The sequence below is a fragment of the Plectropomus leopardus genome, chromosome 1, assembly GCF_026936395.1.
Source record: "Plectropomus leopardus strain MGB_pleo_1.0 chromosome 1, ASM2693639v1, whole genome shotgun sequence".
Classification (NCBI taxonomy): domain Eukaryota; kingdom Metazoa; phylum Chordata; class Actinopteri; order Perciformes; family Serranidae; genus Plectropomus; species Plectropomus leopardus.
In genome coordinates, this window is record NC_142176.1 from 33,851,038 (window position 1) to 33,865,663 (window position 14,626).

At 39.9% G+C, this 14,626-nt stretch overlaps 1 protein-coding gene across 1 annotated transcript in view; it reads right to left on the minus strand.

The window, feature by feature from the left end:
- tent4b (terminal nucleotidyltransferase 4B) overlaps positions 1–14,393 on the minus strand; it is a 29,714-nt gene extending 15,321 nt beyond the window's left edge. Inside the window, exon 1 of the mRNA XM_042482593.2 lies at positions 13,467–14,393. Within this exon, the coding sequence (XP_042338527.1) occupies positions 13,467–14,023 (557 nt within the window). The 5' untranslated portion in view covers positions 14,024–14,393. The remainder of the gene's footprint in view (positions 1–13,466) is intronic.
- Between the last annotated feature and the right edge of the window lie 233 nt (positions 14,394–14,626).

Genomic DNA, 14,626 nt, shown 5'->3' on the forward strand with positions numbered 1-14,626 from the left:
CAAAATAGGAACCCCTACTGTGTGTGTTATGAAAGTTTAAAAAAAAAGAGGTGTAGGCGAAGCAAGAGGACCACATTTGTCCTTGGAACAGGTCGATCTGCCCACATACGCTGACCTTTCCCCTGACCATTTTGTCTACATACACATAGACCCGGGGACAAGTCTCTGTGGGCAGACAAATAAGAACACAAACATGCAGTCACACACACACACACACACACACACACACACACACACACACACACACACACACACACACACACACACACACACGTGCATATGTGCACAAACAACCATAAAGAGCCAGACCAGGCCAATAACAGGCAAACTCCTCTTGGCAGACGACAGAGTAAAAGAGGAAAAGTGATGTTTCTGTTTTCAAAAATAAAATACAGCAACAGAGTGAGGCCTGCGTATACCACAGTAAGTTGGACAAGAAAAACACAAGCAGCTACCAAAACTGACTGACTTGGATTATGCCCCAAAGAGCACTGTGTGTGTGTGTGTGTGTGTGTGTGTGTGTGTGTGTGTGTGTGTGTGTGTGTGTGTGTGTGTGTGTCTGGGTTTTATGTAACAAGAACACTTCACCTGACAACAGTCAAATTTGACTGGCTTCTACCTTTATTATTTCTTGGGTCTCAGACACTCAGTCTAGCTGAAGCCCGGGGTACAGACACAGCATTGAAAGGTTGCTGGACTGCTAACAATGTAGGGGAAATTTGTGCAGAATAAAACTTTCTTCTCCCTGGCCAAATGCTATCATGGTAACCTTGAGAAAAAGAACTAACCCCATTAAGTGTCTGCAGCCAAACTGCAAAGTATCCAACAGTACGGTAAAGCCGTGATCAGACCGACAATCACACATTCAATAACAAGATGCTCCAGAAGTGTGTACATACAGCTACACTTGAATATAAAAAAAACAGGAGAGCTACTCTGGAGGCTTATCAGACAACAAAACACTGTACAATAGTTGATACTTCAGAAAGTTATCAAAGTTATGAGCTAGGGCTGTAAATTATTATTAGTTTCATAATTAATCAGTTAACCTATTATTTTCTGATCATTTTCTCGATTTATTGGGAATCAGCCAGACAAGGAAATGTCAGTGCCATTCACAATATCCTAAAGCCAATGGTGACTTCTCCACATTGATCGTTTTCAACAGCCCAAACCAACCAAAATATTCAGCTTATTATCACAAAATGAGATGCTGACACGATGCAATAATTGAAAAAGACAAAAAAGACACATTTTTTTAATTATTCATTTTTAATGCCTTTAGTGCGCTAGGAATGAGTTCTAAAATCTGGAAATGAGTCAGCATTTTAGTACTTCCAGTTCCCTCATTTTGAGATCTTTGAATGGATTTTTGGTTGGAAGCCTGAAATAAGGTGTGTAGTAAAGAGGCTTTCAGGTTTTTCTTTAATAATCCAAATTCAAATGGTCATTAGGCTCTTTGACTCAGGACCCAGGGTGTCAGTCTACAGAAAAACATCATCACCGGAGCACTTTATGTTGACAGACTAGTCAAATAATTGACTTATTTCGGCTCTAGTCTCGACACTTCTGACATAAACAGTAAAGCTAGGACGCTACAACATGCATGCTGAAAGTAAGTGAATGCAAAGAATTTGATTGACAAATGCAGTCCACAAGAAGATGACATTAGCATTACAGATGTCCTGATTCAGAGTCATTTTAATACTTTGTATCTGCCGATACTATGTCCTATCCATTACAATACGCTGGATCTGCCCCAACACCGAATGTTAGGATCAACTCGGGACATAATTAATTTTTGATACAAGCCAGAACAAACCTTTTTGGGGACAGATAAACCTGCATTTGGGGCATGCCAGAACAGTGGTCTCATTGAACTGAATGAAGAGGCTGTGTGTTTTGCTATTGTTGGTCTGAATGTGGGCTAACTGGCTGCTCACCAGACTGAATGTAAATGACTGAAAATGCAGACGAATAAAGAGCTGAACAACTTGAGGTAATGTTCACTATAAACAGTCGGCCCCCATGTTAAGTCCATGACAATCCCAGTTCCCTATATTGCATTGCATATCAGAGCTGAGCTTTCGCCCACACATCTGTTACACAGACACATCCATTAACTGAAATAGTTGTTTTATCTTGGGGAAATCTTCAGAGAGCTGAGCACAAATAAATAAAATGAATTGAATGACATGAGTTCATTCCACTTACTTCCTCTGTTCAGACCAAGATGTAAGAGCCACTGGAAACTGAGTGTCTATTTGCTATGGCTGTTTGTGTTGTTATCCCAGCTTTACATGGCACATGTACTTTGATAATGGGCTGACCAAGCCTTAGCTTTAAAGCCAACGCCCCCCCCCCCTTCCTTTCTGATAACAGGTTGTTTTGAATGTCATTTTGTTAAATGTGTTTGTATTTTATGAAGGAAGTAAAGGAAAAAAAGTTTCCATTTCCATTTCCACCAATGTAGCAGATGACAACCACTCTAAATTTTAATGACCGAATCTCTTTTCCCTGTTCACACTGCAGCCACTCCAGCCTCTATCACAGAAACATTAGGTTTCATTTAAGAGTAAAAGAAACTCAGCAGTTACAGTCTGCATTACAAATACAGCTTTTGTTTTGATTTCAAAGAACACACCTCTACGTGGCTCACTCCTGTATCATTAACACACCTCAATCCAAAGCCTAACACCAGTTCAGATTAATTTGATGTATTATAAATTAACTGCATGTTTATATAGGTTTCAGGCATGTATGATCCCATTTAGCTTTAGTGTTCTCAAACCTTTCTACACATTACGCTTAAAAAAAAGCATTTTTTCTTCTTTTCAATTTGTTCCAAAACTGTCATCCTGAGATATTAGCATTTCTACTCCTCAGCAGTACCAGTAAGTTTCATTTCCCAGCAAACAAGCCACTACTGCTCCCTTGTCATCACATGTTGGGAGCAACCATAGAAATCATATCTCATGCCCCACCTTCTTGGATCAAATTTCATCTCAGTCCTGCACCTGCCTGGGGAGCACATGGACCCATGGGCACTACATATCAGATAATCCCACTTGCCTACATCATTGTAATGTTATATAATCTCTGGAAACGGATTTCCAGAGCCACAGCTTCAAGAGGAGGAAAAAAATGTTGTTTCTTCTCCTTAGCACTCCTTCTTTTCCTTACATTTCCCCCTGGAATTACTATTCTGGTGTCACTGAAATGTTGCAAGTCATCTTTACTGATAACCTGTAATGTCAATGCACTTACAGTTAAAACCTGTATTGTTTTTTATCTGATCTGCATTGCATGTATGGCTATAATCCAAATGAAGGACAGGGGATCAAACCAGTGGTAAACGCTTGAGAAGGGCATTAATACTTAAGTACTCAATTTAGATGTCAGGATTTGGTCAACGTACAGAGTAAACACCGCCAAACCTCCCCCATGAACATGACTTTTAGATTTTTTTTTACCATTTGAAAAGGGTAAAATCTTATATTATAGTACAGCTGCGTGCAGCATATTGCTTTGCTCAGTGCCTCCTTGCCAGTCCTTCAGTACTGCATCTAGCCTATGCTAGTGTGCTGAATTTTCTTATATTGACTTTGAAGTTATATTTGGTAGGCTAAGTGATTAAAAAAATGATGTCAAATTGCATGTGTTCCCTTGTTGTTTATATTCCTATTTTTAAGTGAGATTTTCTGCAATTACTCTAGTACTCCATAACAATTTAATGCCAATATTCAAATATGGAAGCTACTTAAAATGCATAACATAACACTTTCCAACAGCATGCCAGACACTCATACTGAATGTTGATGCAACATTCACACTTGCACCAATTTAGGGATTCAACAAATAATTATTTTCATTGTTGAGAATTTTTCAGTCTCTTGAACATCAGGAGACAATAAAAAAAGACCATTACAGTTTCCTTGAGCCCAAGGTGATATCACTGATGTCCTGTTTTGTCAAGCCAACAGTCAACCAAAAAATATGCAGTTTACAATAATGTTAAGACAAGAAAAAGCAGCAAACGGTCACAGCTGAGAAGCTGAAACCAGCAGATGCTTGGCACTGATGCTAAAAAAATGCTTAAGCAATTAATGAATTACCAAAGCAGTTGCCTGTTAATTTTCTATCAACTGACTAAACCATTTATCAACTAGTTACTGTAGTTTTAAAAAAATCCCTATGGTATAGGAAAAGATTTGTGATTGAGCAGGGCTGTCATGGCATTGCTGTGTGCTAGTGCTAGGCGTGGTGCCTTATCAGGCTGTATTGTGCATTCATATCATATGCTAAATATGGGCATGACAACATAATGAGCACATGATTATGTGCAATACACGACAAAGACATTGTTCATTTCTTCTTATGCATACAAGTTCCACCTTTCTTTTCTTTTCAGATTTTGTTGCAAAATGTAAATAATAGTTTCTGACTAAATAAATGAATAAATAAAACAAACCTGATCTTGGCATTAGATTGCAACTCTGAGTCTGCACATAACTGGAGCTTATGTATTGGAACAGGTACTTGGAGAAAAAAAATTGTGAGATCAGTGCATCCGTAAAGCTATTGCAACAGTCTTTTTTCCAGCTCTATTATGCATATCATAGGGACTTTCATATTACAAGATACTGCTTCACAGTTGGACCCTCGACGTTCCTACAAAGCCTCCCCATGAAGGCACCGCAACACCTCCTAAGAGAATCATAAATCAGCCTTTATGCGACTGAAAGGAGGAGGGATGGAAAGGCAAAGGAAAAAGTAAAAGGAAACAGGACAGCAAAGGTAATACAAAAATGAATGAGGGAAAGCTTGGAAAACAGTTTAAAAAATGAAAATGTAGAGGGCCAGATACATGCATAAGGTGATACAGAAAAATGGAAAGAGAAAGGAGAGAGGATTGGGTGTGGTGCTGAAATGCTTTCATGTGAATGAGAGCCATCTGTTAAGTTGGGTAGGATGAAGGAAAAAGAGGTTATTGTCACATCACACTGAGCACTACTTACTGACTGTTCAGATATTTTGGCACACGGGTACAAAGGTGTCTTTGAAAGCGCCTGTAGCATGGCTTTGGAATTGAATACTTAGAAACAGGCATGATAGAACATAATGTTCATGTACCAAGAAACACCTGTCTGAAGCAGGAGATTGCTAATGGATGAATGTGTTTAATGTATAAGCAGTGTTACAGTGTAATGCACTACTTCGGGCTTGTCATGATGAAACAGTTGTGACCATTATTGTGGCCATATGAGTCCCAAAATGATAACCTTTTTGTTGCAAGTGTTTTGAATTTTGGGCCTCAACATCCTTTGCAACAAAAGCGGGCGGTGTGTGTTATGTGACACTGCTTAGTCTAGGTTGACAGGGTGGCCAGGAGGCAAAACAAGTCACATCCCACACTGTTTTTTAAAATGAGGACAACCACAAACAGAAGCTATGGTGTCAATGTCTCGCAGATGGCAGACTCATTAATGTTTTATCAATGAACTGATCTGGGGTGCTAAGTATTGGCCACTGGGACAAAGCGGATCAAGTTACACAGGAGCCCAAACACTGCTGACTGCTAATGGTAGGCCTGGTCATGCCTGAGTGATGCAGTGGAGTTCTGTTCTGCTTAAAACAGGGACAGTTGCACTATAACTATGGTAATACAAGAATATATTGTGTTTTCTAAAAACTAACTTTGTGGCAACATAAAGTCTTCTAGCACCTGTGTAGAGACTATTTATTCAAAATTCAAAGCAAAGTTTGAATGTTGTGGGGTTGTCAATGGTCAAAATTTGACCACTTCTCTTTATTCGCAGAGAATATTTTTGACCGGTTACTCATTGGTCTCATAGGTCAGTACGTTTATCTTGTTATCCTTCAGTTTAGATGTTAGCTTTGTTACCACTGTTAGCAGTGTCAGCACAGGTAGTTTTTAGTATTATTCGATATTTTACTATCTTCTTTTTTTTTGCTTAAAAATTTACCGTTTAGTTACCAGTTTATGGCCTACTGAAAGCAAAATTAACATCCCTAGAATATTGTAAAGGAAAATCAATGTAGAATGCATAAACTATTTTCCAAATCAATTCCATTTGTTTATCATATTTCTTGATGAAAAATAGCTCAGATGTCCTAGCTACTCTTTCTAAGGGATGGTAGTGTGGCTTGCAACTATAACGTTTGCCCTGCTGCAGGTTGAATAATACCACATTTTCAAAGTCGTTTTCCTAATACTGGCAAAAGCAGTGCCACGTGATGCATATATAAGACTCTGCTTTTGCTATTAGTATGTAAGAGGAGAGAAAAGTTACAATTCAGTACAAACTGTCCTGAAGGACACTGGCCCATTTTGGTTCATGTCTTCAAATATATGTCAACACAAATATGAAGAATAACCTTAAGCAAATATACCACATAAGTGATTGCACTTCATTTTTAAATACATTAAAATTAAATTATTTTTGGTTGATTTAGCATTTCAAGTTTCTTCCCCTCTGTTATTGTAGCATTTTAAAAAGAAAGCTGCATAATCTCTAAAACACAAAGACTGAAAATGAGATTTTATGGTGACAAAAAGCATTATCCTAGGCCACGACAAAAGGTAACTGTCAAAGCCCTGCCGTTGTGTACACATGCTGAGGAAGGTCACAGTCTGAGCACACGCTATGAAAAAAAGAAAACCTAGAACACTGTGTGTCGCTTGCTGACTGCATCAGTCTGGAGCATGGGAAGGCGTCCCATTGGACAGGAAGAGGAAAAAAAAGAAAAACACATTCCTCACTACACATGGCAAGGCTGAGTTATGGAGAGCTGCCCACACGTGCTGTTCAGACGGGGCCTGTTTCACCTAAAGTCCAAATGACCAGCATGCAGGCCTCTCTCTCCACAGGCTTACAAGCTTTGGCCGAGAGCCAACCAGCGAGCTGAGAAAGAAGAGAGGAGAGCGTGACATAGATGTCAAAGCCAGTAGAGGCCTGGATGAACCACAGTTCTAATAATGGCGCAACAGTCACAGAGGTGCTATCTGTGTGCTTGTCCTGGGATTCATAAATCTCTAAAAGACAGTGGCAATAAATGGCAATAAAAGTATGAGCCAGGGCTACTCATCAGTGAGTGATTAACCACACTTTCATTGGTCTGCAAGTAATGTGCTGCTTCACCGCTTCAAAGTACCTGGCAAAGCCAAGTTCTACGTATTGGTTGCTCTGTCATCAATACTATTTCAGGCCACAGGAGCAAATTGCTTAGCATGAATAAGATGTTCAACACAAGTGAGGATGTGAGGCTGCAATGAAGATGCCAGGAGGGCCGAAGCCCATGACTTTGCATTCAAAGGCTAGCAAAAAAATGAACAACATTTAAGGAGAAGCACAAGACTCGAGAAAATACTCCAAAATACACAATAACTAGAAACTGAACTAACAACTTAATTTAATTAAAGTATACTATCTTAAAACTTCAAAAATATTGAACTCGTGGGCAAAAACATAGCAATGTGGCAATCTAGATTTACCAATAATATTCAAGATGCAGTGTGCTAACAATATACTTTTTCATACTATAAAATGCATGACTGCCATTTAACAAAATCACAAAACGCCAATACAGACATTTACAAGATCAACAAAAGGGCAACGGTCATGACACTGCATAATAATAATAACAGTAATAATAATAATGATAATAATAGTAATAATAATAATATGGACAACTATTATTATTTATAAAAGATGGTGCATGCTCAAGCTAGCTAGTGTGCTATCCATTTAATTAAACAGTCCATTTAGCAAAGAGAGGTTGGTTTGTCTACCTGACTTAGTCTACAATCGTTAATAGTAAGTTAGCCAGAATTAGCTACCAGTAGCCCTGTTCCCTCTCTGCGTTAGCTATTTTCTCAAGTTTCTAGTGTTTTCTCGCAATGTCTCCCAAAAGAGACAAAAGTCTCTGGTCAGAGGCAAATCAGCATTGGCTCAGCACTTCCAAATCAGGGCTCAGAGAGGAAAGGGTGGAAGGTGGACTATTGCACAATTTTTTTCTGTTATTTTTTCACTAATAACTAACTCAGAAAGTTGCTTTGAATCTTTTTTGACTTTATTAACTAGTAATCATGTCATCATCATTCTGTGTAAACCACAACAATTTCAAGACTCCCAATTACAAGACAACAATTAAGTGTGACGGTACAGCAATCTAATGACTCTGAAAGTCTTGTCGATGAACTTAGCTTTAGAAAACTTGCACTGGCCATGATAGCAATGCATCAAATCACCCCTGGTCTTTCTATTAGTATGGTTTGCTATTTCAGTGTTTAACTGGGTTGGTTTCTTCTACCTAGAAACACCATATCAACTTAGCTTTGAAGGAACCGTTCTAAAATCAACCTCTGAATTAGTTGATTTTGAACAAACAGAGTAGAAGGGTAATTTCACAGGCCAGTTAGACAAACAACAGACCCATCCAGTAAATCCACCTATCACTGTGGATTCATTTTCTCACAATGCCTCTCTGTTATAAAATGACTGGAACTTTGGAACGTTGCATCTTGCCTACACAATAAAAACCCACTACACAACACCAGATCAGAACACAGTTCAGCGGGACAGAAACGGGCCACAGCTCTCCCTGGCTACACTGACTTCCTGTGCCCATATAAAGAGTCTAAATAACTGCTCTACGACCAGAAAATGAGGTGGAAACAATCCCTTAGAACTCCCAATCTGATTGGACCGACACTGAGGAGGCTCAGGTTTCTCTCACAGAGGGCTGGCTTTGTTTTGTGGAAGTGAAGCCGTGTGGAGCATGTAAACACTGGTCCTTTTCCATAGTGAGGCGGGCGTCTTGCTTGGAGCTTCTCTGGCCCACAAAGACTAGAGGAGCGTAAAACACAAATAAGCACATGCCTCAGCCTCTGTAGCCAACCCCCATGGCCAAATATAGTGTACAAACTGGCCCGTGGAAAAATGCATTTGAACTCACTCCCACCTTCACCCTTTTTGCTACTTGTTCATTTCAAATGTTATAACTGTTCCCAGGTTTGGCTTTTGCTCGCTTCCATAATCACTGAACCTGACTGAATGGTCAAATCTTATCTTAATCCCTGCATCAAAACATATGACATTAAAAAACCAGCTCAAGCCGAAATGGCAAAAAAAGAAGAAAAAAAGGTTTAGTCATAGGTGCATCTATAGGGGCCAATAAGGCATGGGAAGAAAGCGATGCAGCCACAAGGGGCTTTCCACATTTAAAAAAATGTTGATGCAATATGAATAACATATTGCTCAATGATACCACCCATGATGCTTAAGCTAACTGTAGTAAAAAAAAAAAAAAAGCAAATAAAAGTATTTGACTGATCACAGATGTTGTATATGTGTTATCACCAGCAGTAAAACAAGGTGGTTATTAATCTTCTACACATCCCATATCCAGAGACTGCATCAACCAAGCAATCAGACATGTATAAGGAGTGGGAATTTAACTGTGGAATTAACATAACATCAGGAGCTTTAATATATACATAGATGCATACTGTACATCTACACATGTGCATTTCAAAATAGATTTCCTGTAATGCCATATGGCATGCTGGCATTGTGAATTAACATGTATAGTTATGGTAGTATGCTTAGATGGAGAGCTCTCAGTGGTGGCTAGTGAGATCAAGGCTCTGAGGTTCAGGCTCTGGTATTAGCAGAGCTAATCACTAAGGAATGTCCTTACGCAAACACAGAGCTTCCATATTACTATAAATGAGGATCAGCCAAACACTGAGCTCCACACTCTGGTGTTCTGCTTGTCTACACATGTCTGACAGAGAGGGGCGGGGAAGGGGCAAATCTCTGCACCTAAAAGGTCTTTAAAACAAATCCCAACCCACCAAAATATTTCTCCTAAGTCATAATATCTAAAAGAATCCCTGGTGAGGAAAGATGATCAGGGCCTGAATAAATGTCTTGTGCATTTAATACACCTTGTGACTTAATACTGTTGCCTATGTTAACTGACAGCTAAATGAGCATGCTCTAGTGAATTAAATCACAAACTCACCGAACAAAATAAGACTCTTTACTTTGTTAGTAACTGAAACACTGACTGAATTAAATGGAAGTATGGTTCATGGACTGATAGAGGCAGAAAAACATAAAACATTACCCAAAAAGTTACTAAACTTTAACAAGCCTTTCAAAAGCTTTTACAATTAATCACAGCTCTGGCTCTTGCGATTTGGTCAAGATTTCAGGAACAATACCTGTTGCTGTTAAAAAGGGTTTTTGTACAAAGCGTACACAAGTGCAGCAAACACTCTGGCCCTGTAGGTGTGAAAGGTGGTTTCAAATTGTTTGTGGTTTTCTCCAAGAGCAGCTGTTAGCAGCTTAAATTCAGTCACTCACAATGGCTTCAATAATGACAACTTGCCACTGTTTAATAAGTATGAAAACATCCATAAAAAACCATTAAGATCACTCATGCAGCATAATTTACATTTCCCCTGTCCATCTGTGTGCTCAGTATGCTCAAAATCCTCTTTTGTCAAAAAATGCCTGAATTCAATTTTTCTGTGTTGATCTGTCATGCTCCAACAATTACAATTTCAAAAGGAGGCGGTGCATCCAGTCACATTTTAACAAAACTGCGTATGAACTGACAAGTCTCTGTCAGCTCTTGGATTATTTTTTCATTATGATAACTTGTCACCATAGTAATGTAGTATTACAAACTGAATACAGGCTGGCCACCGCTGCTGTTCCCAACAAAGGAGCAAACATAAAAGTATTTTACAGCCACTTTTTAACACAACTCAGTTAATTAATGCTGAATGACTCAATCAACCAATCCATTAGGTAGAGGAAACAATCTGCCCTGTTATTAACGCATGCTGGTTAGCCAGCATCGTTTAAGCATGCTCCCTGCAGAAGTCAGAGCACGTTCTGCTCTGTGGGTGTGTGTGTGCACTACCTGCAAAAATTGTGTACTTACTAGCATGCATACTATTTCCATCTGAAACCATAGTGGGTGCTGGGAAGTCTACAGCAAGTACATGGGAGAAAAAGAAAGCAGATAAAGCCGCATTTACTGGGCATTTTTAAAACCTTTAAAGGCATCTGTGTTTTGCTGGTGCACACCATGTTGTGGTTTCCTCTTGATTCCTTGTACTTGTCTTATATATTTGTTATACAACAACATCAGTGCATTTAGAGCAAGGGGAAAGCTATCTGAAAATGGCAGAAAATGAAGCTTAAGTGCCAAAAACTGCAGTACTTTTAACTACAACATGAGGCTGGCTCTGGAATGAAGTCAATCCACAGAAATTCCCAACTTTAAAGCAGAAATAAACATGTTTATATCCTAGTACAAAAAAACAGTTTTGGTCTTTATAGTTAATTTCCCCATTCCTGACATATGTATGGGTTGTTGACTATTATATTTGGTTTTGAGATTAGGAGGCAGAGGAAGTGATGAGGTTACCATAGATCAGGAGCCAATCATAAACAGGGAGGTGCACCAGCAGTACATGTAGGATACAACAGGTGTAAGACTAATTTGTCACCCACATTACTCCAGCTTTGCCAGACTGGTTAAGATTCACTTAACATCCCACAATATTCCTTCACATGCTATTAATCAGCAGTGCTATGACTGTATTCTGAAGATTGTCATTTGAGCTGAGTGTTTAAAATACCCAACATCCTGCTTGTAAATGATTATGAAATTTGACATTGGGTCATAGTGAACATGGTGCCCTCAAACTGTATTCAAAAGCAGCCTGTCAACTTTGGCAAACACATCAACTCTGACTTCCTCTGAAATGCAGCCAGCCTCGTATCTGTTGGTTTAAGGATGCTGGAGGAGGACCAGTGGAATGAGAAACATCTAGTTAAAGTGTTATTCTCGTTTGGGGTAGCACCCTGTTCCTCCTCAATGTTCTCTTTTGGCTCTTTCTATTTCAACAATTTGTTGTTGACAGACCGGTTTTCTCAAATATACACCTTGCTTATCAGTAGTGGGCGGCACTGTTGTACTTCGTCCATGTTCCTATATTTCATGTTTAATTTGAAGCCCCTTAATGAACACCATCATGTAAAATTGTGACGGTAAACCAGGATTAAAATAGTTCAGTGCTGCTCTGTTCTGTTTCTACAGTAATATCCATAGGCATTATCTATTTAAGTGCAAAGGTGGTGTGTTTATTCCTCTATATTAATATTTGTTCAATAGCCAGAATTAAAGGGAAACTACAAGGTTGAACCTCCTGGGTGATTGAAGGTTCGCTTCAACTTGTGTTTTTCCGTGCCAGAGCTTTTTGTTGAAAAATTACCTATTGTTGGACAACTTAAGTCATGGTTTGATGCATAGCTCCTTAAAATTACAATATTCTTTAAAGGTCCCACATTGTGCTCAGGGTTCATACTTTTATTTTGGGTCCATGTTTACTTCCTGTCAGCTGATGTTATTCACATACACTGCAAAACATTCCAACAGGAAATAGAAAGGGACCCATTTGTAATGTTTATATTTCAAGTTTAAAACAATCTATAGACCAATCCATCGCTATTTTGTTGCTACGGCAACAGCGTTGGTCCCTGTTTACTTCCTGTCAGCTACTGCATTAACAAAAGTTCCAACAGGAAATAAACTTTGACCCATTTAGTGATTTTAAACTTGCTGAGTATTTCAATAGCATATGATGCTTATTGTTACCTTTATGTCACTAACTTTGTAAACATCTGTTTTATCTAACAAAAATCAAGTTTTCAGTCTGTTCATCTAACTTCAGTCATTTTTACTGCAGCAAATTCTATCCAGTGGACAAAAAAAACACTTGATTTTATCATTCTAGTTGGACACCAAAAATTTGATGTATTAATAATTTGTATTCCAAACAAATTGATACTTGCCATCCATGCAGCGATACAATACTGACATGTAAAATATTACAATACTAAGCTGTATCCTTTATTTCCCCCACCCCTACCCTTTCCCGGCTTTACAGTAAAAAATAAAGCAAAGTCTGACTTTTTATAACATGGGACCTTTAGAATATAAAAATAAATACCCAGCTTGTTTCAGGCAAAGACTTTCCTACACCTTCCGAGATAGGGATTCTCTAAAAGACACTTTAACTGATCTAAATCTTAATCTCGTTGTGTAAAATGCCATAAATGTCAAACGTGCAGGCTCATTAGTGTCTTGACTCACTTTCACAGATCATTTGGGTGTTACTAAACCAAGTCATCAAACTGTGGATTCAATGGGTGGGGATGAAAAAGGTGGGTGGGGTGAAACTGACAGCCTAAGTACTCTCCCTGCATGTCATTTCAGTGTGAGAGTGTTTAAAATAGTTGAAATAACTAATCATTAACTGTTAGTTTACAGGCTTGCTCTGTGGGAGGCAAGTGTCCCCGCTACGAGTAAAGCGTTTTCAAAAAAAGACATCTAATGGACTACATCAAACTCTCTCTTACCCCACAATTCCTTCTGAGTAGTTCCTGACTTTCCATGGCGTGCCCGCGTACCCATCATAGCTTCCTGCGTTGGAGCCACTGTTCAAGAGGCTGGAATTGAATCCGAAAGTGCTAGCTTTGTTGTCTCTTTTCCTTTTGTTGGGGTGTCCGTCCGTCACCCCCCTCCAAAGCACAGCGACCCCGCTGCCCTGCTGCTGCCCCCCTCCACCGACACCGCCCCTGCCAGCGGCTCGGTTGTTGTGGTTGCTATTGGTTTCCAGTGGTATAAAGTCCCGCTGCTCCGTTATTTCCCCGTCCCCCATTGAGCTCGACATCCCCTGAGTCCTTCCTTCACCGCAACCGGTGTTTGAGTCAAGTGCCCCGTTTCTGCTGGTGTGGACGGCTCCCGACGCCCCGTTGATGATCGCTTTCAGGCTCGCCGTGCTCTGAGATCCAGTGGTGTAGCTGTTATTTACATGCAAGTACCCGAGCCCTTGTGTCGTCTCCCAAATCTGCATCCACAGGTTGTTAGCTGGTCCACGTTGTTCTGGTTGAAACCAGGCGATTCTCGGATCCATCAAACGACACGGTAGGCACACCGCCCCCCCACCCCACCTCCGAGCAATGCTCAGCTCGTGTGCAGCTAGCCAGGTCGCTAGCTAACGTTAGCTAGCCTGCTGTAGCCTCGTTCTAGCTGCTGCCGCTAGCTGAGGTTCTCCGCTGCCCGTTACTTCTAGAACCTGGTAAAAACACGTTCCCTGGGCAATGACGATAAACAGCTGTCAACCGAAAACATCCACGGAGAAAGACAAAATTGTGAGTCAAGTGTTAAAAATGATGGCTCAAGCCAAAGTTGAGGTTGAAAACTGGAAAAACGTGCGGCTGCTGCCTGTCGAAGTGCCTCTCTGACCCTTTCCCCCTGATCGTGGGTCCCTCAATGGCGGAATGTGCGGTGCCGCTGCGCATGCGCGGAGCGAGGGAAAAGGGGGCGGGGACACAATGGTTACGCAACAGACAACTGTTTTTAGTTACATAACGACGTCTGATTTATTATTCTCTCATCAAAGTGAAACAGACAAGGTGTTGAGTGAACTACGGCGTAAACCTGTTTTATGTTGTTTACTCAAATAATACTCCTTAAACCGCACGGATTTGTGTCTATACTTATAACTCAGGTTATA